The following is a 27,996-nucleotide window of genomic DNA, read 5'->3' as shown; positions in this document are numbered from 1 at the left end:
TTGTGCTGCTATGGTTAAAAAATATTTGATTATGCACACAAAATTCTTCCGCATTCTCCGTAAGAATGAAGACGTGATAAATTGATCCAGAAATTGCAACCATCGCGTCTTCTTTGTGGTTTTGCGTATGAGAGTTCAATTTTCCCAGGCGCACTTGAACCCCTCACAAACTCCTGATCCGGGTTGACATCAGAGGTGAACTTTTCCTCTTGAGTTTCGACTGGAGCGACTCCGGACGTGGGATGCTTTGGGGGTCGTTTAGGGAGATAAGGATGTGATGGGAGCGGCAGTTCTAACGGAGGAACATTTCCTTGCTGCATGATAAGGGAGAAAAATGGAGAATTCAAGTGATTTTAACGCGACTGTTCCTTTAATTTCCGCCGAAGCTCTGAGAGCGCAGATTGTTGAGAATCCGCTCCAGGTGAGTTGGTTTAACTTTTCACTCAGGAAAAATGAGACGACTGAGCTGTGTCGAGAATTAATGGCGCGTGGTGATGGATTGTCAGGAATTCATCTTATTATTGCGTGTTCGTGCGCTTTAAGTTTAAACTTAACTTTGTTGACTTAATGTGTTGGGGCCTCTTTGAATGAAAGTCGTTATACTTTTAAAAGCCGACTTTGTCTCACAGACACGGGTTAACTCTTACCAATTAAATAGACAATTTTAAATCTTTAAGATATCAGCCATCCACCTCAACACGTTCGACCCATCCATCTCGTTAGACAACACGGCATTTATCCCGGTTCAGATTTCTTCGGAGCGTATTAAATATTAGTCATTAAAATTTTCTAAATCGGGCGGATGATTTCTTAGTTGGTCGCGCGCGCACTCGTGTGATGGTGAGGCTGTCCTCGGCGCGGTTGTCCCGGGTTCGATTCCCGGTCCATTTGCTGCAAGTCTTTCGCTTCTCTTTCCTGTCCATTTAACAAAAGTCACAAAAAAACCATTCCCTAAGTCTAAATCAAGCATTTTAGTTTTTAAATGTCCGTTACCATTAATTAGATTAAATCTAATTCCGCTATCCTTTGCTTAGTTATTACATTTGAAAAATCATCTTGACTTAACATTAGGATTAGACTATAGCTAAATTGTAGAAGTGTTCTCAATTTCTCGTGCATCATGATCAGCAGAGGCTGATATCAGGTGTTTCACCAAAATGTTGGAAACAACAGTTCCTTCTGAAATGGCATAAAAGAAGTTTGAGTTGATTGCAGTATGTGTGTAGGTTAAGTATCAAGTATTAGGACTGCTAGTGTGGAAATATCGTCACGGAGTTTACATTGAAACCTGTGGAAATTTGTGACTCTCAAATTCCCCCCAAAATGTTCCTTTGCTTTTTGGCATTAGCCGCCAACATGCAGCCAATAATGCTCTTGACTTTTTAATGGTTTAAAATAATGTTAGTTACTTGACTTTTAATAGTCTGACTTTAGTACTAGTGTTAAAGTCAAACATCCCTGTAAGCTCTGCTCCTTATGATGCTTAAGCAGCTGTTGCTAATGGACACCCTAGCTGTCTACAACTGTGTTTTTTGGCGTATGCTTTTGTAAAGAAATTTCAATAATTCAACAACTTTTTTTTTTATTATCTAAAACACAACCTTTGCTTCTGAAGCTTTTTGTGTAATGAAGAGTGGTGTAAACCAGGAAGCTGACAGAGCAGAGATCTACTGCTGTTGGCAACCTTTTCAACTACCTTTTAAAGTGATCGTGACTAAACACTGTGCCGAAAGCCTTCTTTAGCCTCCCGAAATGTGACTAGCAGACTCTCTCGATCTGTCTTTTCAATAAAATCTGATATTCAGATATGCAGCCTTTTCTCTCCGTCTGTGGTAGATAATGTGTGTTTGCTAATGTCCCACTGTGTGTGTTTTCGCCCGCCTAAATATCCTCTTGCCCTTTTCGCCAAGGCACATTCTCCTGATGCTCATTTCCCTCTGCAAAGTGTTTCTGTCTTTTATTGGCACGTTTCCTCTGCGTGACATTACCAGCGGGGGCCAGGGAGAGAAAGAGAAAGAGTGGCAGAGGAGGAAAGAGAGAGGCGTGAGTAATGAGTAATGGCTCTTGGGTGGGATGTTGGAGAATAGATCTAGTGTACGAAGTCCTGAGCAGCTGCCTAATGGTCCCAGCTACCCACCATCCCATGGAACATCCCTAACTACCAGGGGACAATATCTGTCTGTCTCACTCCGTTTCATAACTCTTTATGTTTTGCATTAATATCAATGCTACAAGCAACTTTAAGAGTTCACTTTTACATAACATACCTCGATTCTCTGCCAGTCAATAAGCGAAAGTTTCCATCTTGCTAAATATATTCAGATTTAACACCCACTTGGTGAACCATTTGCACATTTTTGTGCCCCCAAAGCGCAGAATACATTTTGATTATCTAATTGCCCTACATCTTTGGAGCTGTAATTCATTTAAGTTTCTAAGAATAGCCATTGTTTATGCTTCTGGCTGATGTCTCTACTGGCTTTAGTTCAGTGTCTTGATTTTGATCGAAAGCCCTGCTTAGTAAATACGTAGTTGGGGGTTAAATGTTTTCAGAATCTGAGGAAAAAATATTTTTAGATTTTCCAAGTCCACCAGGAATGCTGATGCATGATTTCTTACAATTATCAAAACCAGCGATGACTATCAAGAGTTTGCACGTCATTATTTCCCCTTCGCTCTTTGATTTGACTCTTTCATCCTATGTGCTTCTCCACAGCACTTAGCAGCAATAAAAAAGATCAGCCCGTCCCATAGAGGGACAGTTACCTATTGTCTTTGGACACAAAAGGCCATGCTGTCTCCATGTCTGTCTGTTGGTCTGTCTGTCTGTCTCACTGTTGGTCAGTGTCGTACCATGGAGTGGGATCAGTTCCTCTCATCTGCCTCGAAGCCTGCACAGTTTTACATTCAACTACCCTCTTAGTAGTGAGGGTGGGCATTTATTGTATTGTTTATCATTTATTGTGAAACATTTATCATCATGATAAGAATTTAGATTTATCGTTGTCACAATAAATTTCACTTATGAATGCTCTTTTTTTCCCCACTAAAGTGTCAATAAATATCAGCAAATTTGAAAATATGGTTAAATTAAGTCACTCTGTGCAATTTGGTGACATAAAACAAACTTCTTTAAGTAATTCATGGGAATGTATTCAAAAACAATATTAAAGTTTGTGTTGCTATGGATGAGTTTCCATGGAGAACCAAAGATTCCCAAAAATAAGTAATAAATAGTATTTTTTATCATAATATTTCTTATCACAATACCACAAAATATTGCGAAACAAATTCTTAAGCCCATAACATCCACACCTCCTTATAACATCTAAGTATTTTGGTTTGAGTTTACATACACTGTCCATGAGCATCACTCTTATCTTAGTTTGGGCCTTTTAAAGATTTCATTCAGTAGTTTGAATGATTGTCAGTGCACAACAGCAGTGATTTGTACAGGGAAAAAAATGGGGGCAAAACTTTACATGTGTTATAGATTTTTTTATGATTACACACACAAGCAGAAATACTGTACACATAATCCTTTGGTGTTAGACGTTCAGCTACAGTTATTTTCTGCCTTGATCATTTCTGTATTTATATTCTTATTTATTGCCATGTTTGTTCATAATTCTCAATGTTTGTGGTTTTGATTTGTTTCGTCAGATTAGTATTTCTGTTAGCTGTTTATAATAACCTGGAGCTTCTTTTCCCCCCCAACTCATTTCAGTTTGTAATTTGATCCGATTATAACCTCACCCAACGTGACATACATCCTCATTAATCCTTCTTTAAATGTGCCTTTGTAAATTGTGCCTTGAATTTATTGTATTGTAGTTATCAGCTTCCTTCCAGTATACTCTTGGCTACTCTTCTTCTGAAATATAGTTGAGCTCATTTAAATTTCTTGTTTTCTGGCACTGATCTTACATACATTTAGCACATTTTAAAAGGGTTTATATCTGGCACAAAAGCTTTATGTTAGCTAGAGGGTAAGTAAAAACATTTTTATTTTTTATTTTTTTGTATTGTTTAATCCATCATCTGTAGTGCACCAATGCCACTGGTGGCAATACAGCCCCCCCCCCAAAAATGTAACTTTTTAAATGAACTTAAATAAACTCTTGGGTTTAAAAGTTCCACTTTGACTTTTCATTTGAAGTTTTTAGTCTTTTTCACACCATAGTTTCAACCAAGAAGCCCCCTTTTTGGACCATTTTTTCCATTCCTCATGCCAGTTGATACACCAACATAACTAGGCTCAGATTGGAGACTCGAGGGGCCTTTAACTAGGCAGCTTCAATATGAGGACAGGCTGTAAATGTGTGTTGGGCAACTCTCCTTATCCTGTAACACGGTAGCTGTCCAAATGCATTTAGCACTTAGATCAAAGCAAAAGTGTTGTTACCACGGTAACATATTTCTTTCATCAGATGGATGCAGGAGGATTATAAAGTTGAACTGGCTCTGCTTTGTATCTTATCAGACTTTTTCCACAGTCCCGTCTTATCCTTACATCTCATAGCTGGGATAGCGTAACACGATCAGTCAGCGTTAACTCCCGATTTCAGTCGAAGGTCCATTATCATTTCATCCAGAAGGCATTTGACTTCTCCATGTAGTCATCTGCCACCATGTCAGTTCAAGATGATGTAAAAACACTTTCATTGTGAACAATTTCAGCAGTTTTCAGTTCATGACAAACTTCAGTCTTGTTGAACATCCCAAACAATTTCCATCTGTCTCAGCGGGGAAGATTTGGGTGTTCTTCCAGACCTTGGCAATAAAGTTACAAATGTGACTAATTTGTCCTTATATGTATTAATATTTGAAAAGGTGTGTTTTAATGTTTCATGGACATGGCTAAATGTCAAGAATTTATATAATATTCAAGCCCAGGATGACTGGATGGCAGCTTCTCATCATAAGTGTTGTTCTTGTTTAATCCACAGATTTTTATGAACATGGTTCAGGTTCAGTTGATCGTAAATGAATCCAACTTTTATTTTAACATGTGTGTGATCTAATTTAGATGACACAGTTGAGTTTGGAAATCACAGAACTAATTTCTCCTCTAGGACAGTAAATAAAACCAGCATACGTGAACAAACTTTCAGTTTCTTTTCTTTTTCTTTAATCCTGATTTTCAGGCCTGTTGGAGTTGGAGCACAGCTCACGTTTGTGTAAGTATGTCTTCAAAGTGCCAGGTAAAAAGACCACCAGGATATTTATGTGATGCCATTTTAACTTTTAACTAAGCACGTGTCACAATGTCCTGCTTGGAATAGTTTACTCTGGTATTTTATGATTCGTATTTGTAGAATAGTGAGTGGTTTACAGTGCAAAAACCACAATCACTGCCACATTCAGTTAGGAATATTAGAAATTAGGGGTGCACTGATGAATTGACCCCAATTTTTTTTCATTTTGGGTGATCAGTGATTGTCCGATGCTTGCATGTGAAACCAATCTTTTCCACCTCTGCTAAGGTCTAAAAATCAGCAGCTGTTCCCTTTTGCTCTGCTGTGAGAGAGAACTGACTGATTGCACCGCCCACCAGATCATGTCTGCACATGCATGGCTAACAATGGTCACTCCACTGTTGCCAACTTAGCGATTTTTTTTTTGTGCCATATTTGGTGACTTTTAGTCTAAAAAATTATTAGCCAAAATTAGAATCGACAGATCACGCTTTTTAAACATTGGTGATCGTCCAGAAAACTACAATCAATGCAACCCATTAGAAATGCAATAAAAACAAGAAATAGATACACAAGTTTAAATTTTACTGTGGATCTAATCTAAACGGGGTCAAAATTAGGTATTCAGGCAAACCCAGCTTTTAAGTATAGTTGAGAAATTGTCCAGCATATTTGAGATGAAGACTTAATGTTAGTCTTTTATTTATGTGTTCAAAAACACTTTGGGATGATTATCCTGTAGGAATACCCAATCATGACCAAGTCTGAAAACGACAACATAATCCTCTGTCATTGTTTTTAGTCCATTAGTGAAGGTGTATGTATATATTTGAGCCTCCATGTTGGAGGAAGCTCAAATATAATGGAAACCAAAACCAAAATATTGCAAGAACAGAGTGTTTTTAACAGATTAGCTAATCCAGTATTGTTACTTCATCTGACCTGTTCTGTAGGTGTTTAATCTGCTACCTTTCCACAATTCTGAGCATAAAAAAATTGAAATCTTCCCCACTTGGTCCTGCTTGAAAGCAAACACCCCTCCAACATAAGGATCTTTCCTGTCTCCTGCTCTCTGTGTGTAAAGTTTGCAATGTTTGCTAAGTAATAGCCCCTCCCAGCGTACCGGCCTCGGCTGCTTTGTTTGCTCTTCCTGTGACTGAAAAAGCTCTCTCTCTTTCTCTCTCTCCCTTGGTCCTCCTCCGCTGCTTGCTTTCTCTTTCACACTTTCTCATGTGAATTTGTCTCCCTCAGTGAGTAGAGCATTAATCTTCCGCTGTTTGAGTGAGGTGCTTGATTCCTGCTGAGACCCCCCTCTCTCTTTCCCCGACCGTACTCCAAAAGCACACCTCCCGTCTTCATCAATAGGCAACAAATAAACAAAGGAGAGCATAATTCCCTGTAATTAGTTGAATTCCGCTCGCTGGCACGCTTGGTATGACGGGAATGAATCCAGTAGAAGATGAGATGAACCCCCGCTCACACTTTAAATTGCTTTCTCCAGTGTGAGGTGTGTGAAATGAACTATCCTCAGGCAGTTCATCCACTACCCTAACACCTTCTCGCACACGCATGGAGTCTCGTTCTTCTCACACAAGGACTCGTTCTGCTCTCCGGTTCCTCTTGGTATTAACCTGCAGCCTCTTCAGACCCCTCATGCAGTCTCTTGGAAAGCCTGACAAGGTTATTGATGTTGACTTAGTGCATTTGATGGAGGATGTCGTACATCTCCCTGTAACTCAGCTGCACCTACAATGAAATCCTACCCCTATTTAGGGCTGTAGCTAATTTTAGTAATCGATTATACTATCATTTACTCTATTATTTTATCGATTAGTCTGGTGATTAATCTGTGATTAATCTTATACAGATTGACACATTCTGCATATTTTTTATTTAAAACCACTTAAGCCTTTTTGTACAATATTAGAAATACATTAAAAGATACTAATAAATAAATCGATTTTTTTATTAGGAAACTAAACATTTTCTTGCCTAAAATCCAATAAGAGCCTTCATCTAGTGAATACTTGATCACTAAGGATGCATCTGCTTGATTTAACCTCAACACAGTGTAGGGCTGATTTATTAATTATATATATTTTTTGGATGAACTGATTAATAATTGGATAGCAAAAGCTTCTTAATAGGAGATTTTTTAAATAGAATTTGAGCCAGGTGATATTAAAACTATACCACTTACAGAGTTCTGGGTGGAACATATTAATATACAAAGAAGCTTTTTCATCTCGACTGTATAATGTTTACATTTTTGTATATTTTGTCAGCAAATGGCATGTTTTAGTGTCAGAGTCCAGTTGACGATTAATCAATGACGAGATCAGTTGATGATTATTGGAATAATCAATTATAATCACAACAAACTGGTTGTGTTTATAATGATTAATCATGATTAATTTATTATGTTTAATAATGAATAAATCACGATTAATCAACCATGTCGATATTTGATTAATTACGATTAATCATTTGAGCCCTACTATGATCTATCAGTCTTTCTGGCTTAAAGTGGGAATGAAGTGCTGCAACCTTCCTTCCCCCCACACTCAGAAACTATTTACCTTGACTTGGTGTTGGTCCCTCAGGAATCTTATCAGCACTCTGCCCATCTGCTCCCCACCTCCTCCTCCAAGAAATCCTGTTTCCCTCTCGCACACTGCAATCATTGGGGCTTATATAGAAAAACAAACAGACTGATGTCTAAATCCTGCTGTGCTCTGGTGATGTCTCATCCCGGCTCAGGTATGTTCCAGGTCAGTGGGCTCATCATCAGACATGGTGCCAAAGTGAAAGCAGTGAGCAAGGGGTTGAAATTATGGAAGCAGAGCAGAAAAATAAGACTGAATGTGAATTTCAGATCATCCATAAATCCATAGGGCTTCAATAGGGCTTTCAAAGGAGATAAAAAGCACTTTCATGCAACACAGAGCAGTGGTTTTACTGTACAGCGACGTATGTTGAGTGGACTTACAAAATTATGTTGCGTAATGAGGAGAAAAATCAGAAACAAATAGAAATGGGCTTGGAGTTTTAGGGAAAGCGACAACTAAGTCTCTTGTTTCATTCGTTCTGCTGGATCTTCTGGAGTGACTTATTCATTTTCCTTATGTGCACAGCTTACACAAGATGGCTGGAAGTGCCTTACAAATGTCATTGTATTATTTTTGTTGGACTGGAATATTAAATGGTTTACAGTTAACTTGATACAATATTTAAAATGTATAAAAATAGCAAATAATTCAGTTTTCTTTCTGTATGTTTTGTATAGTTTTGGCTTAATTACAGCTCTGACTGTGGTGTTCTTTCAACAAGTGATCGTTTTTGGGGGGGCGGTCCGTAAACTCCAGTTAACAGTTAATCAGTTACTAAATTCACTGAAGATCCTTTTAATCACTGATTATTTGTGATTAATCTGGTTAATCGTCTCAACCCTATTTCAAAGTGAAATTCAGGTTTTTAAATGTTGAATAAGTTGGTGTTGACGCAAATAAAGCACTTCTACCCGTCAGTAGATGGCTAGAAGTGCAACTTAACAAATGTCAAATTACAAAAACTCAAAACAACATGTAGTAGCAACTTTACCACGCAGCAGTGATTAGTTTGGGATGTTCTCAGAAGGTAGTTCAGGTTTTGTGTCTTCTGGGGAAAAAAATGTTGCCTTTAGCAGAGTCACACTGACAACATTGCGGTTGTCTTAATGAACCACTGAACCTGAACATTGACATTCTCCTCTCCTTCATTTTTAATCTTCTTAATCTGTTTTCTTCTCTGCATCTCCTCCCCTGCTCAGCTTCATATCCTTTTGTTTTATTCCTCATATTTGCTCTGATTGGGTTCCCGTTTCTAGTTTCCATCATTCAAATTCCACCCCCAAGCTGTTTGGATTCCTTTATAAAGTTTGTCCTCCCACACCCAGCGGTACATTTATGACCTGAAACTGTTTTTCCACCTGGCAGCTATTTTTGTATGTGAAAAATGTAGCACAACATGTTCTTTTTCGTTTATGAATGAATGCTGGGCTGGCTCAGTAAGCCACAGATAGAGGGAGGTTTTCAGAAAAGTCATTTTTCCTGCTTCTCTTAAACATTTCTATGTTCATCAAATAGTCGTCATTTCCTAAGCTTTTTAACATTAATACGTTTTAAGGAAACAGCCTCAAGGAATTATGTTTCATTCGGTCTGTTGAATTATTGTAATTTTATTTGTGCTTGTTGAACAACAAAGTAAAGGAGGTGCAAAAAATGCAGGCAGAGATCAGGACTTAAAAACCCCCATAGCTTTTAGGTCATATTTCTATAATGATCATTAGGGGCATTGTAGATAGATAAAAAGAAAGTAACGTTCTAGAAAAGACAAGGGCATTTCTGAGTTTGAAAAGTCAAAAATTTGCTTGGAAAATCTCAGAACCTTTGAGATTAATTTCAGAAATTTCTAGAAAAAAAATGGAAAAATCTTTTTCAAAAGTCAAAACAATTCCCACGTTTTTCTAGAAAATTTCTGAGATTAAGCTCAAAATGTCTGAGTTTTTATTTTTATTTACTCTTTTTTTCTCTCCTTGTCTGCAATGGCTCTAATATGCCATTGTACTGTACATTTCTGATAAGTTTTAAACCTTTTGCCATTTCGTTAAGTTCAGTTAAATATGTCTTGGTTCTACAATACCTTTTACTTCTTTCGGGCTTTTAAAAAGTCCTGAACCAGTGTTAAGACCAGAAGTGTTGGAGTATTAAAGAGTTCACCGACCTCCATCTAAGGTGTCGGATATCATGGGAAAACTACAAAGGTGAAGTGTGTTTGTGTTTTTGTGTGTGTTTCGTGCTTCCTTGTGACCACTGACTTGTGTGTGCGTACAGTCTGAGAATAAAGATTTTAATGTGTTTAAACGTCAGGAGCCTGGGCTCCACAGGAGGCTGCAGAGTAATACCTCTGAACAGAATACCAATGGAAAGACGTTCTCTGTGGTTGACATGGAAACGACAGATGTGACAGCTGCAGGGAGTATTATGGGTTGTTTGGCAAGTGGAGCGTTGCCTAATCTTCTGCCTGTTTGCTCTTTGTTTGCACAGAACTATCTCCTGGGAATCATCATCTCCATATGTGGGAATGTCCTCATCAGTGTTTCACTCAACATACAGGTACGGAGCGCCAGCCGACAGCAGGAACGCAGCGCCTCTGAAGGTTTATCTTGCCCGACCAGCTTTCCTCTGATAGTTTACTCTGTTTTCGCGAGGATTTTTGTAAACCTTCCCTGAGGCACTGACTGTGCATCTCCTCTCAGGCTCTGAGCAGCAGAAAAGATGCAGGCCTGTTTTTATTTTAAATCAACATACCTTCATGTTGATTTATCTGTGCAACCAACAGATTTTTACCAGTTAAGAAGTGATGCACAGTTGGAACGTGTGGATGATATAACTATAGTAGTAAGAGTTAACCGACTCTTACTAACGCTGCATCTAATGGTTATGTTAGTAATCAGTTAATATATCGTTTATTCTGAAGATTGATCAGATAAAAGCAAATGGCACGTTCTATTAGATTTTTCATTTAACCACGTAAGCCTTTTTATTAAATATTATAAATACATGGGGCGTGCTGTGGTGGCGCAGGGGGTTAGCACGCCCCACGTTTGGAGGCCTCAGTCCTCGACGCGGTCGTCGCGGGTTCGACTCCCGGTCCCGACGACCTTTGCCGCATGTCTTCCCCCCTCTCCTCGCCCTCCTTCCTGTCTGACTACTGTCATTAAAAAATACGAGCCACTAGCGCTGCAAAAACTCTTTGGAGAAAAAAAATAAAAATAAAAAAATATTCGGCTGCACAGTGGCGCAGTTGGTAGCACTGTTGCCTTGCAGCAAGAAGGTCCTGGGTTCGATTCCCGGCCGGGGTCTTTCTGCATGGAGTTTGCATGTTCTCCCTGTGCATGCGTGGGTTCTCTCCGGGTACTCCGGCTTCCTCCCACAGTCCAAAAACATGACTGTCAGGTCAATTGGTTTCTCTAAATTCTCCCTAGGTGTGAGTGTGTGTGTGTGCATGGTTGTTTGTCCTGTATGTCTCTGTGTTGCCCTGCGACAGACTGGCGACCTGTCCAGGGTGAACCCCGCCTCCCGCCTGGAACGTAGCTGGAGATAGGCACCAGCAACCCTCCCGACCCCATTAGGGACAAGGGTGAACAGAAAATGGATGGATGGATGGATAAAAAAATATTATAAATACATTAAAAGATGCAGTCATGCAAAAAATATAAATAAATAAGAAAATAAACATTTTGTTGCCTGTAGTACAGTAACATAGCATTTCCTTAGTGAATGCTTGACATTTGTAGCAAAGGTTGAAAAACTATTTCTAAGATCAGTATCTAAAAACTCAGGGTTTCTGCTTTACTTAACATCAAATACATCTCTAGACTGATCTGTCAATTTATTTTTGGAATAACTGATTAATAATTAGATAGCAAAGGGTGCTTAATAGTTGTTTTTTTTAACAGAATTTGAACCAGGTTAAGCTAAAACTGCAAAGTGAGGAGATCTAGGTAGAACTTACTTAGATTCTTTTTTTATCATAAATTCATATACAGTATATTACAGTATTGGCTTAAGTGCTGAGAAAGTCTTGTTCTTTCAGCAGATGCCATTTTTAAGTCTAGGTACTCTAGATAACAATTAATTGATTACTAAATTAGCTGACAGTTATTCCAATAATTGATTCATCAGGACTAATCCGAATAGTAGCTTCAGCCCTAAACTATAGCAACTCTAATGCTTATCCACACTATTTCCAATTAAAATGCTTGTATTCCTCTCTGAGCTTCTTGTTGTTTATTTACAAGTCATTTTTCTGAGTAAATATTATTCATCAGGAACACACACACACACACACACACACACACACACCCCTTACCTGTCATACTGACTGGAGTCCAGAAACATTACTCATTTCATGCCCTGGTGTTTTTCTCTTGCTATGTAACTTTGATCATACCTGCAAGGCGCCTTTCATGCTGAGCTGCTCTCTGTTTAGCAGTGATAGCAGGCTGATGTGCAGAAGGTTGCGTGGTTTTTAGGAACAGGACGGAGGTGTTAGGATTACAAATGTTTTTGAAGAGGTTGCTCGTTTGTCATCATTAGGCAGCGGAAGCTTCCAAAACCAGATTTATTAATGATTGTTCAGCGTAGCGTGTGTTCATGTCATTAGAACTGTAAAGTCCCACTTCAATGACTTACCTAATTGGTGTCATGCTTCTGCCTGGATACAATTCTAATCAGCAGAGGGTGTTATGGTGTGTTAACAGTCACATTACAGCCGATCTGATCCTGTATTGTTTATTTAATTACATTTCCTTTTTTTTTTTAAGCCTGAGTGAGACTGAGAAACTGTTGTGTAGTTTTGCATGCTGTGCAGCTCTCTGGTTTAAATCACTTTAAATGATGGTTCCCCTCCTCCCCATCCCTCCCTTTTTTCCTGGTGGCAGAAATACGCCCATGTCCGTCAGGCTCAGCGTGGCTCCAAGCCGTATTACAGGTCTGGGATGTGGTGGTCTGGTGTCGTCCTGATGGGTGTCGGGGAACTGGGGAACTTTGCAGCCTATGGTTTTGCCCCAGCATCGCTGATTGCCCCACTGGGCTGTGTGTCTGTGATAGGTGAGTCTGCTTTTAATCTCTTTTTACTTTTCTGAAGGGCTATGAGAGAAACTTAACTACAATCACATAGCCACAGTCAGAAATTTGCAAATGTTCAAACACTGATATGCAAATCAGTAGGTAACTTATACAGGTGTAGTTCAATAAATTTGAATATTGTAAAAAAAAAAAAATGTTTGTTTCAGAAAGTGAAACTCGTATAATAAATAGATTCATTACACAAGGTGGAGTATTTCACAAGCCTTTATTTATTGTAATTTTGATGCTTACATGGAAACCCAAAATTTAGTGTCTCAGAAAATTAGAATAATGTATTAGATTAATGCAAACTTTTTCCTTTAAAATTCATAAGTTCCATGTTATGCCCGACACAGCTTTCTGGGAAACTCATTTTCAAAAACTGTGAATGTGAGAATATGTGGAAAATTTTCAAAGGGTATGAATATATTTTGCAAAATACTATAAAAATGTTCCCAGAGTTTCTGAATGTTGAAATTTCACCTGCGTTTATCGACTGATTTGTTCTAAACTCGACAAAGATTCTTCTGGGAAATGGGCCTTAAGCACATTAAATGCTCACTGTTTCTTTAACATTTCATATAATTAGTTGGAGCAATGCAGCAAAAACTTGAAATCACAGCAGGTTGCTCTGTAGCTGGACTGTAAGTGGTTCTCCCATCTCTAGTCGCTTTTAAGATTAATTTGGACATTTATATTTTACCGGTGACCCAGGAAGTCCAATTACCACCAACTGTATAAATCTTAACATTCAGCCCCAAAATGATCTCTCTTCTTTTTTTTTTTTTTGCAGTTTGAATGAAACATGCCGTGAACTGGGCCCAGATTCATTAGCCTGTCAAAACAGAAGCGGCCGGCCTTGCTGGCAGCTGCTTTAAAAGCGGGTTAAATATTGAACAGGTTCACTTCTCACCTGCTGCCACACATCACTCACTGACCTGGAGGTGGCAGAGAGTCGATGATATTAACGACAGCTATTAACCCGGTGCCTTGAACGATTTTCCCCGTCTCGCGAGCGGATGAATGGTTTTTATAACGAGCTAAACAAAACCACAAATCTTGTTAAGAAGGCTTGGAGCTCTTGCTCGCTGTATTTTTGGTGTTCGATTTGCTCGAGCGGCCGCTTGAAAAATGTCTCTGCCACAATAAGTGGACTTAATCGCTGTAAACCACTGAGAGCATCTTTTGTCAGTACGAAGCTGACGTTACTACAACTTCTTTTCAATCTGTGTAAAAAACACAGGTTTTTAAATATTAGCGTAACATTCCACAGTTTGACATAAATGGGTGTTAAAGGGAGCTGCCAAGCTAATTAATTTACTAGAGATAAAGAGGTGCAAAGAGAGGAAGTTGTCTGCAGCTGTGGCACGCTCTGCTCTAATCGTAACTTTCACCTCACACTGACTCACACATTGGAAAATGAACAAGCGCACACACACATGCCTCCACTGCTTGTTCATACTTAAGGTGATGTGTACACTGTATTTCTAAGTTAAAACAAAAAATGATTGTGATTTTAACTCAGAAATTATAGTTCACCAAGTAGATTTAAGTGCAAGAGACAAGTTGTCTAAACACTGTTTTTTAGGTTCTGAGTGCTCCTTAGACATGAATTGTAAGTAGTTATAACTTGTTTCAGTAATTTAAACAACATAAATTCACAATACAGAAGATAACTGTCTTCCTGTATTTGAATTTTATTTATTTATTGGAGACTTGTTTTATTGAATTTTTCACTCACATTTTCAAGCTAAAATACCTCATTTTAAGTTGGAGGAACTTAAATTCTTGATTTACTTTGCATGAACAAAATATCTAAACTCATCACAATGAATTCTGCTCAGAAACGTTTAGTTTGAACAAAGCTTAAAAAAGAGAAAACATTTTCCTCAGTCGTTTCGATCACACAGCTGAAACAGAAATACATGTTTTCCTTAATAACACACAAGATGCAGGTTACGGTAACACACTTCCATCTCAGCACATAATACAAAAGCATACCGCTAAGCACCCTGGGAAAAAGTCCCTCACTTCCACCTTTTTTTTTCCTTTCAGTTTTTTTTTGTTCAACTTAAAAACCTCCATTTACTCAACTCTTAGAAATACAATAAAATAAAGTTTTAAAAAAGATAACATAACTACTACGTTTAGCTTTCACAAACGCACATTTAAGTTCAAAATGTAAAACTTGCTAGATTTATTTTACTGAAATGGTACTAGATACTAGACATGACTAAATATGGCTCAAATGCTTTCCAGTGTAAAAACTCTCAGGTCTGACAGACTTTCCCGATCAGAGATGCTCCCTCCATTAACACATGCGTTCTCCCTCCTGCTGCGCTGTCGTGCCCGTTTTCCTAGAGCTGCGTGGCGGCTCAGTGGGGGCTGGTGGGGGGATACAGGCAGTGGGGTGCCTTTTGGTGAGTAAACGAGATAAAACCGAGTAGCAGGTCCCGTTGGAGACTAAAAGGAAGCCGGATGAGTGGAAAAACAGAAGAAGGTGATGGCGGAGGAAGATGAATTAATGGAGTGGGACAGCAGGCGGAGGTTGGGTGTGTGTTGAGGTGGTTGACAAGCAGAAGTTGGGAAGGAAAAGGAGAGGATTAGGGGAGGAGATGATGTCATCCCGCTGTCCATGCATGTCACGCCTGCACTGCGACGCTCCGTGGAGAGCAATTACTGCTGTCCTGTCTGTGGAGCTCTCTCTATTAGGACTGACAGCATCATCCAAAATTCAGCCGTCCTCCTCAGATATGAAGTCACTGCATGTTAAAGAACGGGAAGGCATGGTGGAAACGGCTGCAGAGCTGTAACCACTGCTTAAAGTGTGATGTTAGCACTGTCTTATAACTGTAATAAGTAACTTTTATAAAACATATAATTTTGACATATTTGTTAAAACTGTCACCATGTGGTGGCAGTATAAATATGAGAGATAATCTGTGAAAAAAGTCAGTCTCCCTCACCACCTCCATGAACTGAAGAGTCAATCAACCTTTATTCATATTAAAATCACAAATTTAAATGGATTTTGTTTGAATTTTGTTATAAAGATCAGCATAAAGCAATTGTGAAATAACAAATAAAAATCAAGGCTTTTTCATTTTTTAAAATGCAAATCTAAAAAGTGATGCTCTCATATGTTTTTGGACTTCTTTACTCTGATACTCCTAAAAAAAAAACATCTAGTCCAACTTGAGAAGTTGCAGACTGAAATAAGCCTAAGTCTACCTAAAAAAAATCAATCAATCAGCTGATCGCCATCGCACTAAAACCAGGGAGATAGAGCTTAGAGAATAATCTTTAAAATACATCTGTTAGTTTATAAATCACTTAATATATTTTGCTCAACACCAAAAAACATTGTATCAACCTTCCTGACCTCTCAGGTCTTCTGGTTCTAGTTACTCTGCATCCCCAGAACCAAACACGGAGAAGCACCTCAGCATCCTGATTGTTTCTGTTTGTTTCTACTATGTATCTTATATAGTAGAAAAAACAAGGCTCTTTCATCTAATTTAAATAAATACATTTATTTATTTAAATGCACTACTTTTGAGAATTACTTTTTTATTTTGTTGTGCTTTCTTGCACCATAAAACTGCAACCAACTTCCGGAAAACTTCAAAACTGTTGAAAAACTGAGTTCCTTTAAATCAAGGCTATAAGCACACCTGTGTAGATTTGCCTATGACTAATAATAACTTTATTTTGCAGCAGTAATGTAATGTTTGTTTTTTCATCGTGCTTTGTTTTTTATTCATCATGTAAAGCACTTTGGACTGCCTTGTCGTTGAAATATGCTATACAAATAAACTTGACTCCAATAAAGAAAAGCATTTGCATACACTCAGTTGCTTCTCTCCCCAGGAAAAAGAAATCACACGCATAATAAAGGTCGACAGTTTTTCACGTTTAGGTTTCTGTTGCAAATGACAGCCAGGCTTCAGTAACTCACCTCTTCCTGTGGGATTCCTGCAGTGTAAAGATGTCAGACACAGTGTGTTTTCCCACTGGGAGCTTCCCCATTACGACACATCTGAGAGACCGTGTACCGATCTGACACACACGCGTTCAGCAGCGCTGTCACAACTGCATCCCCCAGAGGCTCCCGTGTTGCCATATTTCTCATGTTATCAAGCTGTGCGAATCTCACTTTTTCCATGAGTTGCCATGGTAACTTGGTAGATCCAGCTGGTCCCAGAGGCAAAAGGGACAGTCCTAAATGTGCATGTAAACACGCTCAGAGTGTGAAATATTGAACACCTCCCTGTTTCATCTGCATTTTAAGGAAAGTTGCTGTAAACTTAGTCTGAGTGAACAGTCCTAGCTTCTTTATGTGCATTTATTTCAACTGTGCCAAGAAAATCTTATAAAATTTAGTGAGAAATTATTATGTATAATTAAGCTTGTCTTATTTAAATTAACTGCTCTGTCCTGAACTATTGATTTCCTAAATTTACTTTTATGATGGTATTCACAGATAAAACTCTAATATTAGAGCGTCATAAGTGGGGTTGTGTCTGTGTTTGTTGGCACACTGTCTTCTGTGAGCCACACTGTGTGTCTGACACTGAGCTGTTTGTGTTCTCTAGCTAATCTCCTTCTGGTGCTTGTTGAGCTCCTGCTCAAATGGCCCGTCTGTCTGGTTATTGCTATTTGCAAGCAATTTTTCAGGCCGCCTCTGTCCATGTGCCGCTCTCCCTGGTATTATTGTGACATCTCCTGACACACAGAGCTGCCACCGCTGACTCGGCTCCCAAACTCTAACCAAACCCAAACAAAATGTTAGAGGCGCAGTGTTGTGTATTCTCCAGGAACATAGTGCCATTTTATAGCACAATCAAAGTAACTATGTTACCTTCAAAAATGCAGTAGATATCAAATATGACTTCATGCTTCGTGACCGGGTGCATTGTGCTGCTGAAAATAGCCATAGGAAGATGTACTGTGTTCATATATGGGTCACCAGTTAGAAGCAATGCTTAGTTAGGCTGTGGTGTTGAACAGGACCTCAGAGTGGGCCAAGAAAGTACCACCGCTACAAGGCGAGCTGGATCCATGTTCTGCTTTTTGTGTAAGTAATTACACAGACAGACCTAACCCAGTGACCACTGAGTTTGAACACTGTATGAAATATACTGTGACGTAAATGAGTTTAACAAATTATGTCTGTCAGGTGGTCAGTAAGGGTAAGCACTTAGTTCAGCTTATTATTTTGTAAAGAGCCCGTGTTTTTTGCAATGCTGGGAGATATAATGTATATAGATTGCATTTTAATGTAACATATTTCATTAAATCATTGGTCTGTCATTTACTGATAAATATTTCATAGTTAAGTTGATGCACAACACATCGTGCACTAACAGAAGCTTTTCCTTTCTGTGTCCATTTTGCCAGCGGTGTATGAATGTGTGTTCAGTTTGTCTCAGAAGTCGACGCTCGGATCTGGGAATGACGTCACGGCCAAGTTAAGAATGTTCTGGTAGCAAGTTGGGAAACCAGTGGGATTTACTCATTGTTTCAGTGTCAGCAGGTGTTACCAACACACGCATCTAATTATGTATTTCTCTCTAATTATGTGTTCAAACACTTTTTTGAAAATGGATGCTCTGTGTGTGTGCTTCTGGCTCAAAAGTGTTTTCACAACATTTTTTAAATCCCGACGGCAACGTTGGATACAGGATTCAGGGCTGCTTGTTGACCTCCGACCTTTCTTGTCAGAATTGCGTCTTCAGGGGGGAAATGTTGTTGTATTTCCAGCTGGTAGCAGAAAATCTTTAAAAAATGTTAGATTTTCTGAGTTCCCAGCTATATTTTCATCTCATTGTGTGACTGACACTTTAATAATTTTATTGAAGTTTCTGTAGTCTGCGTCCACATATGCAGCACACACACTTAAAATCCTGCAAGTACAGAGATTCCCCCCTGCTCAATCACACTCCTCTATATAAGAAATGTGCTAAATGTGTTCTGGTCATTAAGCATTAATGAATTTTGACCATGAGTGTGATGTAAACTGACCTCCTGCTGTCAGACATCTTTATGTCTTCCTGCTTGTTTTTGTGTCTCGGTCAGTTTGTCTGTCCATCTGTGTTTCTGTCTGTTTACTCAGCACTTCTACGTGTCTGCACGCACATCTGTCTGTCTCGCTATTCGTCTCGGTGACAGCCAAACACCGCGAGCGCCGTTTGTCTCCCTCGGTTTGGTGCGTGTCCGGGGGAAACGTTAGCAAGACTAATCTGAGGCTTAGCTAATGTGAAGCTGATTGCATTTCACCATCTCGGGTTTTGACAGTGATATTGATGAGTGGTTACAGGAAAAATGCTGCAAAAGTGGTAGAAATGCCAGCATGTTATTCATCATGTACGTGTGAAGTCAAATAGTCTGTCGTGTGCGTGGTGTATTGATGAAATGTTCCCAGGTGACTAACAAAGTTCTTAATGGTGACATTAACATACTTTTTAAATTGTATACAATGCAAGGAAAGTACATTCGACTAACTAAATGTTTTGTTTTTTTGTTTTTTTCAGCCAGCGCTGTTATATCTGTGGTTTTCCTCAAAGAGACGATTCGAGCTTCTGATGTAGTCGGTAAGCAAACACTTGAAGTTCATACCAGGGTTATGATAGTTTTGGGTTTTTCATTGCAGTAATTTTGTTGTGACTTTTTGTTAGTCTAATTCAGTTTGTTTAAATTAGTTTTTAGAGTGTGCTTGCCAGTTTTTAATAGTTATTATTCGTTAAATATTTAGCTTATTTTTTATTAGTTATGGTAGTATTTTGTTTTTTCAAACTCTGGTTAATTTTTAGGTACAGAATTCAAAACGGTTGAAGTATTGTGATTATGTAAACATCATTTGGGTAATGATTACTCAGCACTATTCTCAGACTACCAGGAGGAGGATGGGGTGCCGTAAACTGTTTGTATGGGGGGAGAAAAATCTGGTTCATATCTGTTCAAAAGGCAAATGTAGATTTATAAACACAAATGGGATGGATATTAAATCTATTTTTTCAGCATGTTTAGTTTTATAAATCCATAATATAGTTCCAGTTAGTTATACTTTTTTTCCCATTAATTACTGTTTTTATGTCCTATAACAAAAGTGTTTTCTCAATTTCAGTTTGTGTTGTTTTGTTAGTTTCATTTAACATTGGCCCATACACTTGAGGCCACAAATGACATTTTTTGAATATTTGTGATACTATTGGAAGAAAATATTACAAAAATCAATTCTGGCATATAAACTGACCTGAACATGCAGACTAATTTTCTGGCACCCCTGGTCTATGAAAATTATGTAAGCCTTTAAGAAATGTAACTTTATGTGCAGTGGCAAATTTAAGATGAAGAACTCCATCTTAAAAATTAGATAGTGAAAACATCCGAGATGTAAAATCAAATAATTGTTTTTAGCAAAATTGCCCGTGGCTCGTTGATTAATATTCTTACCATTACCTTAAAGAGCAATGGAATAGAAAATATTTAAATTTTCACTTCTTCACATTTATTCTAGGGAAGTTCTAATTATTTGAACACAGAATTAGTTCACCACACATAGAATCTATTTTATCCAAGTGATTCCCAGTTCCAATACCTTAAGCCTGCAGAAAACCTTTGGATTGAGCTGAAGAGAAAAAAGCAAAAGAGAGGACCAGGGGGAAATGTTCAAAGAGAAATGTTCAGAGGTCTGTCTTTCTCTCTGTGTGCTCTAACATTTTTGAAATGTTTTAAGAGAAAAGAAGTGCAGTCCCACTGGTAAAATGGGATTATACAAGTAGTTTAAGTATTAATGAGTGTTTTGTTATATAAAAAAAACATAGCTTTTTTTGCCTCAGAAAATGAATTTACTCAAATTAAAAGTAGATTCTTTTCATTACTTGATGTTTTGAGGCTTTTGACACATCTTTATTACAGGTGAAAAATGTACCTACTTTTAGAATATTTGCCAAAAAAAGTCTAATTCTTTTTTGGTTCAATTGTTGACCAGATGTGCTTTGCTCAGTTCTAATCACGATGTTTAGTGATTCTACAACAATATTTTGAGCATGCTGATAAATGGCATGATTGTCATGGCTGTCACAATGACGGGCGTCACAGCTGCTGAACTGGAAACCCATATCAGCACCACACAGCTCTGTGTGTTGTTGTTTTCCCAAATACAGCAGCATCAGTTTTTGTTTTTTGGGGGGTTTTTAGTCCTGTAATTGCTGCACAGCATTCAGCAATAATTTGGAGACATTTTCATAGTAAAAAAAAGAAAAAGCATTATTTATAATGAGAGGTATTAACAGAGGCCGGCTTTGTTTTCAGTAATGGGCTGTGTACAAAGAGGTAAGCAAGCCAGAATGAATTTATTCAAACTACACAAACCAGGAATGTGCTTGGTGAGATTAGCTGTATTGGTTCCTCCGTAACTTTAACAGAAGAAGAATATGAATGCTATAAAAGATGCTGTGTCTAATTTGATGTTTGCAGCTGATGCACCAATCAGGTTTCTCAGGACGAAGCCTGATTTCTGCAAATTTTATGGGAACAGTTTCGGATGAGGTCCCCCTCTGTTCCCACATGAAGAACTTGACTGGCCTCTCCTGTCTCTTTCTCCCATAGGTGGCAGCCTGGCCATAACTGGAACGTACCTCCTGGTGACCTTTGCCCCCCACGCATCCACACACATCACAGCTCATCTGGTCCAGTACTACGCCATCAGCTGGCACTTCCTGCTTTACCTCGTATGTAACCCTCCTCAAGAGAACTGATGGATGGCTGCAGCTGCGTTTCCATTATAAATCCACGCAAAGATTTGTTGATATTCCACTAGTGTTGCAAAAAACATAATTTTGTGTTTCCATTGGATAAGAAGCGCAATTACAATCAGTCGTGTATAAGTTTGTTCGCAGGACATGCCCTTAAAACTCATGCCGCGCCATCAGCCTCCAACTACTTCCTGCCATCTTCTTCTTTGTGGTTTGTGCCAGTGGCAAATGCTGGTTGTTGTTCACATGACTTGTGTGATGTGCAAAAGGTGTTACCATTGCAGTTTTGAAAATATGCAAAGTCCAATGCAGCCAGAATAACTGGCTGATCCTAGTGCAAAAGGTATTTTATCAGAAAATGTGAGTTTTTTTTGTTCGTTTTTTTCTTTATTTTTTTAATTGCCGTGTTTCTTTTAAGCATATTTATTTTTGTAATTCCAATTTGCACAATGAAAGCGAAGGTCATGACAGTTTTCCAGATGACGCATTGCTATTATTTATAGCTGAAAACAATTAGACAGCCTTCCTCTGCGCTGTCAGACTACAGGTCTGACGTGCACGCAGCTGAGTAAACTTTCTGCATCCAGTCTTCAACTGTAAACCAGGCTTAAGAAACTTAACTGTACCTAAAGAATAACCAACTTCATAGATGAGCCTAAATCAACCCTTCTACCTGTTCAGCACTTGCTGTTTGTCTCACTGTTTCTGAACGTGTGACATTTGAAGAATTCTCCTTCTTGTGTAAGACACAATGCTTTGGTCTTAGGCCTGTCACAATAACAAATTTTGCTGAGCAATCAATTGTCTAAAAAATAATTGCGATAAACGATAACATTGTTTGAAGACTATTTTAAACTCATGTAAGGGTAATGACATAATAATACAAGCACATCCTGCCAAAAATAAATACACTTCATTTTCAAAAGAACACTTAACACTGGAACTGGTAAACAAAATAAACAAAACAACCGAAAAATAAAATGGACTCTCGGTTTCCGTTAACAAAAACCCCCTGAAGTTTTTAGTTTTTTTCTTGAATAAAAACTAAACACAACATAAAACCAAAGTGGAAATAAAAACTACATTCAACCAAAAGAGTGCAGATTATGAAGTCTGTATAGTATATTTCCCTTCAATAATCATTAGATTTAGATAGAGAAGAGGGGCAAATCCGACCACCTGATGCAATAATTCACTTCTCCCTGACGCTAAGGAAATGAGGAAGGAAGGGGTGGAGAGCAGTGGAGTTGAGCCTTTTTTTAACCAGTGTCATCAGTAGAAATAGAAAAAGGCAGGAAGAAACGATAAAGCCGATAAATAAAAAATGAGGTCGACAATTTTCATTCATCGTGCGATTTATTGTTTATCGCGACAGACCTACTTACCCTCTGAGAGCATTGCTACTCCTCCATGTTCTAGCCTCGTCCCGTTTCACCTCAAGCAGCGAGGGCGCAAACATAGCTGTTGCCATAGTAACATATCTGGAGGACACAGCTGAGTTGGGAAAACAAAAACTACTCGACTCTGAAAATGATAATGTTGGCTTGGGATGTGAACACTTGGCTTTGTCTAAAAACACTCCAGAGATGCTGTTCAAGGTGGGAGTTCACATCCTGCTGCTGTCCAACTGCGGCTGGCAGTTCTTAAAGTGGAACCAGTATTTGGACAGTTTTCTTTTAGCTTTTGCAGAACCTGAGACTTGCAGAATACAAATACAAATTTTAATGTTTATTTTTTATGTGGTAGACAAACCAAACTGAAGGAAACTAGTGTTGTACTTAACATTTTCAGGTTAAAAAGATATAAACTTGCCATGGAAAATCTCATCCATCCATTTTCTAACACGCTTATATCATGTGGAGTCATAAGAGGTGCTGTTTCCAGCGGTTGGAAAATGTAATCGTACAAAAAAAATAAAAAATTACAGAACGTCTCAGATGTACACATTTGTGCCGTTCTGGATTTGTGGTCAAGGGGCCACAATAGGCCCCTGGGCCGCACTTTGGGCACCCCTGCTTTACAGCTAGAACAGTTTTAAACCTTTATGATTACTTTGTGATTGACTGATGCATTGAAGCTTCTGGAGTTTAAAGTAGGGAAAGCTGTAAATACACTCAAGGCATATGGATATTTTTGCTGTGTGTGTGTTTTGACAGATTGCTCCTGTCATCACTGGTGTGCAAAATGGAAGGATCTTCCTCATCACAGGCAGTGAATTAGTTCATCAGCTGGCAGAGTGGCCTCCTCCAACCAATGTGGGATTAATTGTAGATGGTGATTAATCAGAGGAAATGAAATATCATTGCTGACTTTTGGTCATTAACAGAGGTTATCCCATCTCCTGGTGTAGAGAGACTTTTTGGTTGGTGTCCCCTGTGTGTGTGTTTGTGTGTGTGTGCGCTATCGGTAATGACCCAGGTCTTTGGTAATCCATTTCCACATAGAATAATTACATTCTGGAATGAGCTCTTACTTAACATACACTCTACGCTACCAGGATGCCATTGGGAGACATTTTAAAGGTCAGCTTGGCCTTTTTCCTCTCCATACAGCTGCTGAGCTCCTTTCTTACTGCACCTATTAAATCTGTGTTTAGTCGGAAACGACTGAATGCCGCCGGACTCACAAGGACAGCTCCGAGCCCTTCTCATTAAACACAAGAAATTCATCTCTCTTTTTGTTGCAACAGTCACTTATTTCAATTAAACTGTCGTCGTCTGACTGTGTGCCGCATTTTCTTCCAACGATAAGACGGCGAAGGAAAGTTTAATTTCAACTTTCTGTTTCTGAGCAAATCAAATGAACATTATTAACTTGTGTGACCCTTCTTTCTTTCTCTCCACAGTTCATTGAGGTCGTCCTGTTCTGCATTCTGCTCTATCTGTACAAGAGGAGGGGTGTGAAGCACATTGTCATTGTGATGCTGCTGGTGGCCCTGCTCGGTATGAACACACAGAAAGCCTCCAAACGAGGGCAGAGGTTATGGATTGAGGTATTTTAAGTAAGCAGAGAGGTTGCCTTGTTGCTAGGCTACCAAAAGCAGATATCTGCTATCATTTCTAGTTAGAGATTAGTGGAAAACTATGTGGAAAAACATTAATTCACATTGGCAGAGATAAATCGCCTCCGCAAGTCTTCTAACAAGTACAGGAGAATTTCTTGAACACAAGTCGAAGAAACGCTGCTTTTGACTTTATTCCGTTGCAGCCTCCCTTACGGTCATCTCGGTCAAAGCCGTGTCAGGGATGATCACAGAGTCGATAACGAGCCAGCTGCAGCTCATCTACCCCATCTTCTACGTCATGCTCGTCGTCATGGTGGCCTCCTGCGCTTTCCAGATCAAGTTAGTCACGGTTTACTCTCGCCAGGCTTGGTGTAAATGCTTGTTTGTGTCCTTGCTTAAATCAGCCGTGTTCACAACAGGCTAAAACGCTTTTGTGGATTTCCAGCTGCAAAACACAGAAAATTATATCATTAGTATATTACTACTTACAATGCTTGATTTCTTCTCCACAGATTTCTCAATCAGGCAATGAAAATGTTTGACGCCACAGAGGTGGTTCCCATCAACTTTGTGTTTTTCACTGCGAGCGCCATTATTGCAGGTAGGCAAAAAAACACTCTTGATCTTCTCTCATTGAAGGAAGAACGTAAGGTGATCAAAGAGAATGTTGTAAAGGGGTGGAACCTCGCTGTTCACTGCATCTATTAGCTGTATTTGGTGGCGTGGCCTCCTTGTTTTCAGGCTGCATGCAGCTACTTTGGCCCATCTGCAACAAGAAAACTTCAATTCAGCTCAAAAGCACTTCATTAATGCCAAAGGGAAAAAATAAACACATGGACAAAATTGTTGACAAAATCAAAAATGGTCACTGAAATAACTTAAAGCTGACAAAAGCTCGGCTGCTGAAATCACCACAAGCAACTTGCATTTTCACAATAATTCAACCTGTTGGTATGTGGCACATACTGTAGATACAGGTAGAAACAGCACAGAACATAAAAAATATTAGTCTTGACAATACCGGCATTAATCTTATTTATCTTCTGCTTCTGACATTTCCGCTTGTGTCCTGAGACATTCGAGGGTCCAAAACATGTCAAACTCGAGGCCCGGGCCCCAAATCTGGCCTGCCCTCGCTTTTTGTGTGGCCCTCAGGACTCCTCCAGACACCAAATTACATCAATAAATCCTTCCAGTTTTTTTGCAATTGAGTGATTGTGTAAATTCACATAAAATCAACAGATCCCCACAATTTTTTGTGCTAATGCAAACTTTGGGTTTTAGCAAATTTTCAGCAAAAATGGTCAAAAACATTGAGTTTAAGTGATTAACTCCCACCCAAAAACTGTATTTCAGATATTGCAAAATAGTATAAATATTGCAAATATTTCTAAATTAGCACCAAAAAATGTATTTTGATTGCAAAAAAAAAAATCACAAAAACAAATAGATTGATCAATGTGAAAAGTCGTTCCATATTATTTCATTCACCAGCCTGACGTTCTTCTCCAGCGTTTTCCTCCATCTTCACAATGGCACAGGTCTGTCACTAGTTGGACCTGGAAGAGTCTCAGGATGTGTGGTTTGGAGTTACCCTCACCTTCCACAGCTTTTTGTCTAACCATTGCTGTGTCTGCCCACACAAACACACGATTGACTCCACGGAACAACAAATTGCTTCTTTATTTTCCATCAGCAGTGGAAGAACATCCGTGGGCGGATTTTGCTCTTAAGATTAGTTTAGTTCCACAAGGAAGAAAATGAATGTTTTGTTTGTATTTTTTTTTTAACCTTCTAATTGCTACAGCAGTTAATTTGAGCTGCTGAAATGCATGAAGAGATGTCTTTGCCTGCCTTTTGGCAACTTGAGCAGATTCAGGATAAAATTTAATTGTGAGTTATGTTTGTTCTGCTACCAATCTATAGAAGCACATCGTTTAATAATAGAGCTCTTAGCCAAACTCTCTGTTTTTGTTTTTTTGTAAAGCTACAAATATCTGAGCACTTGAGATAACTTTAGTTTTTTTATTTTGCAGGGATAATATTTTACCAGGAATTTGAAGGCTTAGCTTTGCTGAATATTTTTATGTTCTTATTTGGGTAAGTGTTTTGCAAACCCCTCATTGTGTTTTCTTGTACAACAATAGCAGCAGGTGTTGGCGTTAATCCTCCCTGAATCTGTCTTGTAGCTGTCTTCTGTCCTTCATCGGAGTTTTCCTGATAGCCAGAAACAGACCAAAGATAAAGCAACAAGATCGCACTTTTATTCCAATGGACAAGATTCCTGGTAAGTTTTTTTCTCTCTCAGATCAGTTAAAAAAAACAAAACAATGTGATGTCAAACAGGCCAGTGAGACAGAATGAGTTTAGCAGCAGGGTCTCGCCTAATGATCTGTGCCGTCCATGTTCACAGGGAGAAGGAACACAGACAAAGTGCAGCCGGAGGCAAAGACCCAAACATACGGATCACTGGCAGCCAAACTCATGTGCAACAGAGCCGGCCAAACAGACGACTGACAGGAAGCCTCTCCGTCTGTCGGGACTGCTGCTTTACTCAGTTTGGGAGTGAGCTCAGATTTTACAGGGTTCAACAAAATGTCTTATTAAAAACGGCACAAATCTAGAAAAGAAATATTAATCTATATAATGGTCACCACTGTCTGGAATATCCCGATGAGGAAAGATGTTTCAGAAATTAAATTAAACTCTTCATGACGGCACTAAAACATCAGATCCTTCATTGGCTGCAATAAGATCAAAAAAAGAATATAAACAGGTTTTTGCAGACCTGATGTCTCAATAGTCTATGAATCAAAATAAGTGCACTACTGCCCTCTAATGGTAGGAAAAGAATGCCTGATTGCACTTATCCTTTAATGATCAAATGTAAATTTACATAATTTAAAAAGAGGAAAAGTCAACTCTAAAGTAGTGTCTTCTTTTTCTTTACTTGTCTAATGTAAATACTTTGTTTAAAAGCACCAACCTCTTTTCTAACTCACCTTAGAAGCACCAGAGTGAAGCTTCACCGCCCATCTTCACCTCGGGTAAACCTCAGACTGCACGCCTGGCTGAGCCGCTACCAAACTGTAGCGTTGCCAAGCAACAAAACTCTTATCTGCCACCTACACATTATGGGATATGTGGGAAACCACAGTTCATGGCAGGGTTGCTATAAGAAGACACAAAGTTTAAGTATCTGTAGTTGGATGCAGTTGCAGGAGTTTTGTCAGGTTACATCCACACACTTTGTGTTTTATTGATGTTTTGTGATTGACCAACATTTTTTAAAATAAATTCAGCTTTAGAGAGAAATTCCTCTACTGAGCCACTTTTGAGCACAGTTGCAGTCTTTTTGGGGCAGA

At 38.8% G+C, this 27,996-nt stretch overlaps 1 protein-coding gene across 3 annotated transcripts; it reads left to right on the top strand.

Annotated features, from left to right (window-relative positions):
• Positions 1-172: 172 nt before the first annotated feature.
• Positions 173-27,962, top strand: nipal2 (NIPA like domain containing 2). Of its 3 annotated transcripts, none has more exons than XM_032557891.1 (12): positions 173-421; positions 5,148-5,180; positions 10,283-10,351; positions 12,682-12,850; positions 19,402-19,461; positions 21,482-21,603; positions 24,473-24,569; positions 24,835-24,970; positions 25,144-25,232; positions 26,668-26,731; positions 26,821-26,918; positions 27,045-27,962. In XM_032557891.1, the coding sequence occupies exons 1-12, from the start codon at positions 335-337 to the stop codon at positions 27,146-27,148; spliced, it is 1,128 nt and encodes a 375-aa protein (XP_032413782.1). In that variant the 5' UTR covers positions 173-334; the 3' UTR covers positions 27,149-27,962. The 3 variants fall into 3 exon arrangements, with proteins under 3 accessions (XP_032413782.1, XP_032413781.1, XP_032413783.1); XM_032557890.1 differs by having other exon boundaries at positions 5,148-5,204; XM_032557892.1 differs by lacking the exon at positions 5,148-5,180 and having other exon boundaries at positions 174-421.
• Positions 27,963-27,996: the final 34 nt, after the last annotated feature.

This window comes from Xiphophorus hellerii, chromosome 3 (genome assembly GCF_003331165.1).
Source record: "Xiphophorus hellerii strain 12219 chromosome 3, Xiphophorus_hellerii-4.1, whole genome shotgun sequence".
Lineage (NCBI taxonomy): Eukaryota > Metazoa > Chordata > Actinopteri > Cyprinodontiformes > Poeciliidae > Xiphophorus > Xiphophorus hellerii.
This window is presented reverse-complemented; position numbering and strand designations above follow the sequence as displayed.

What these genes read in the sequence shown, in the direction of transcription:
- nipal2 (XM_032557890.1), top strand. Translation starts at nt 335, where the DNA reads ATGGAGAATTCAAGTGATTTTAACGCGACTGTTCCTTTAATTTCCGCC. An exon ending in GGGCTGTGTGTCTGTGATAG is followed by an intron (nt 12,851 to 19,401) that starts GTGAGTCTGCTT and finishes TGTTTTTTTCAG; the next exon opens with CCAGCGCTGTTATATCTGTG. An exon ending in TCGAGCTTCTGATGTAGTCG is followed by an intron (nt 19,462 to 21,481) that starts GTAAGCAAACAC and finishes TTTCTCCCATAG; the next exon opens with GTGGCAGCCTGGCCATAACT.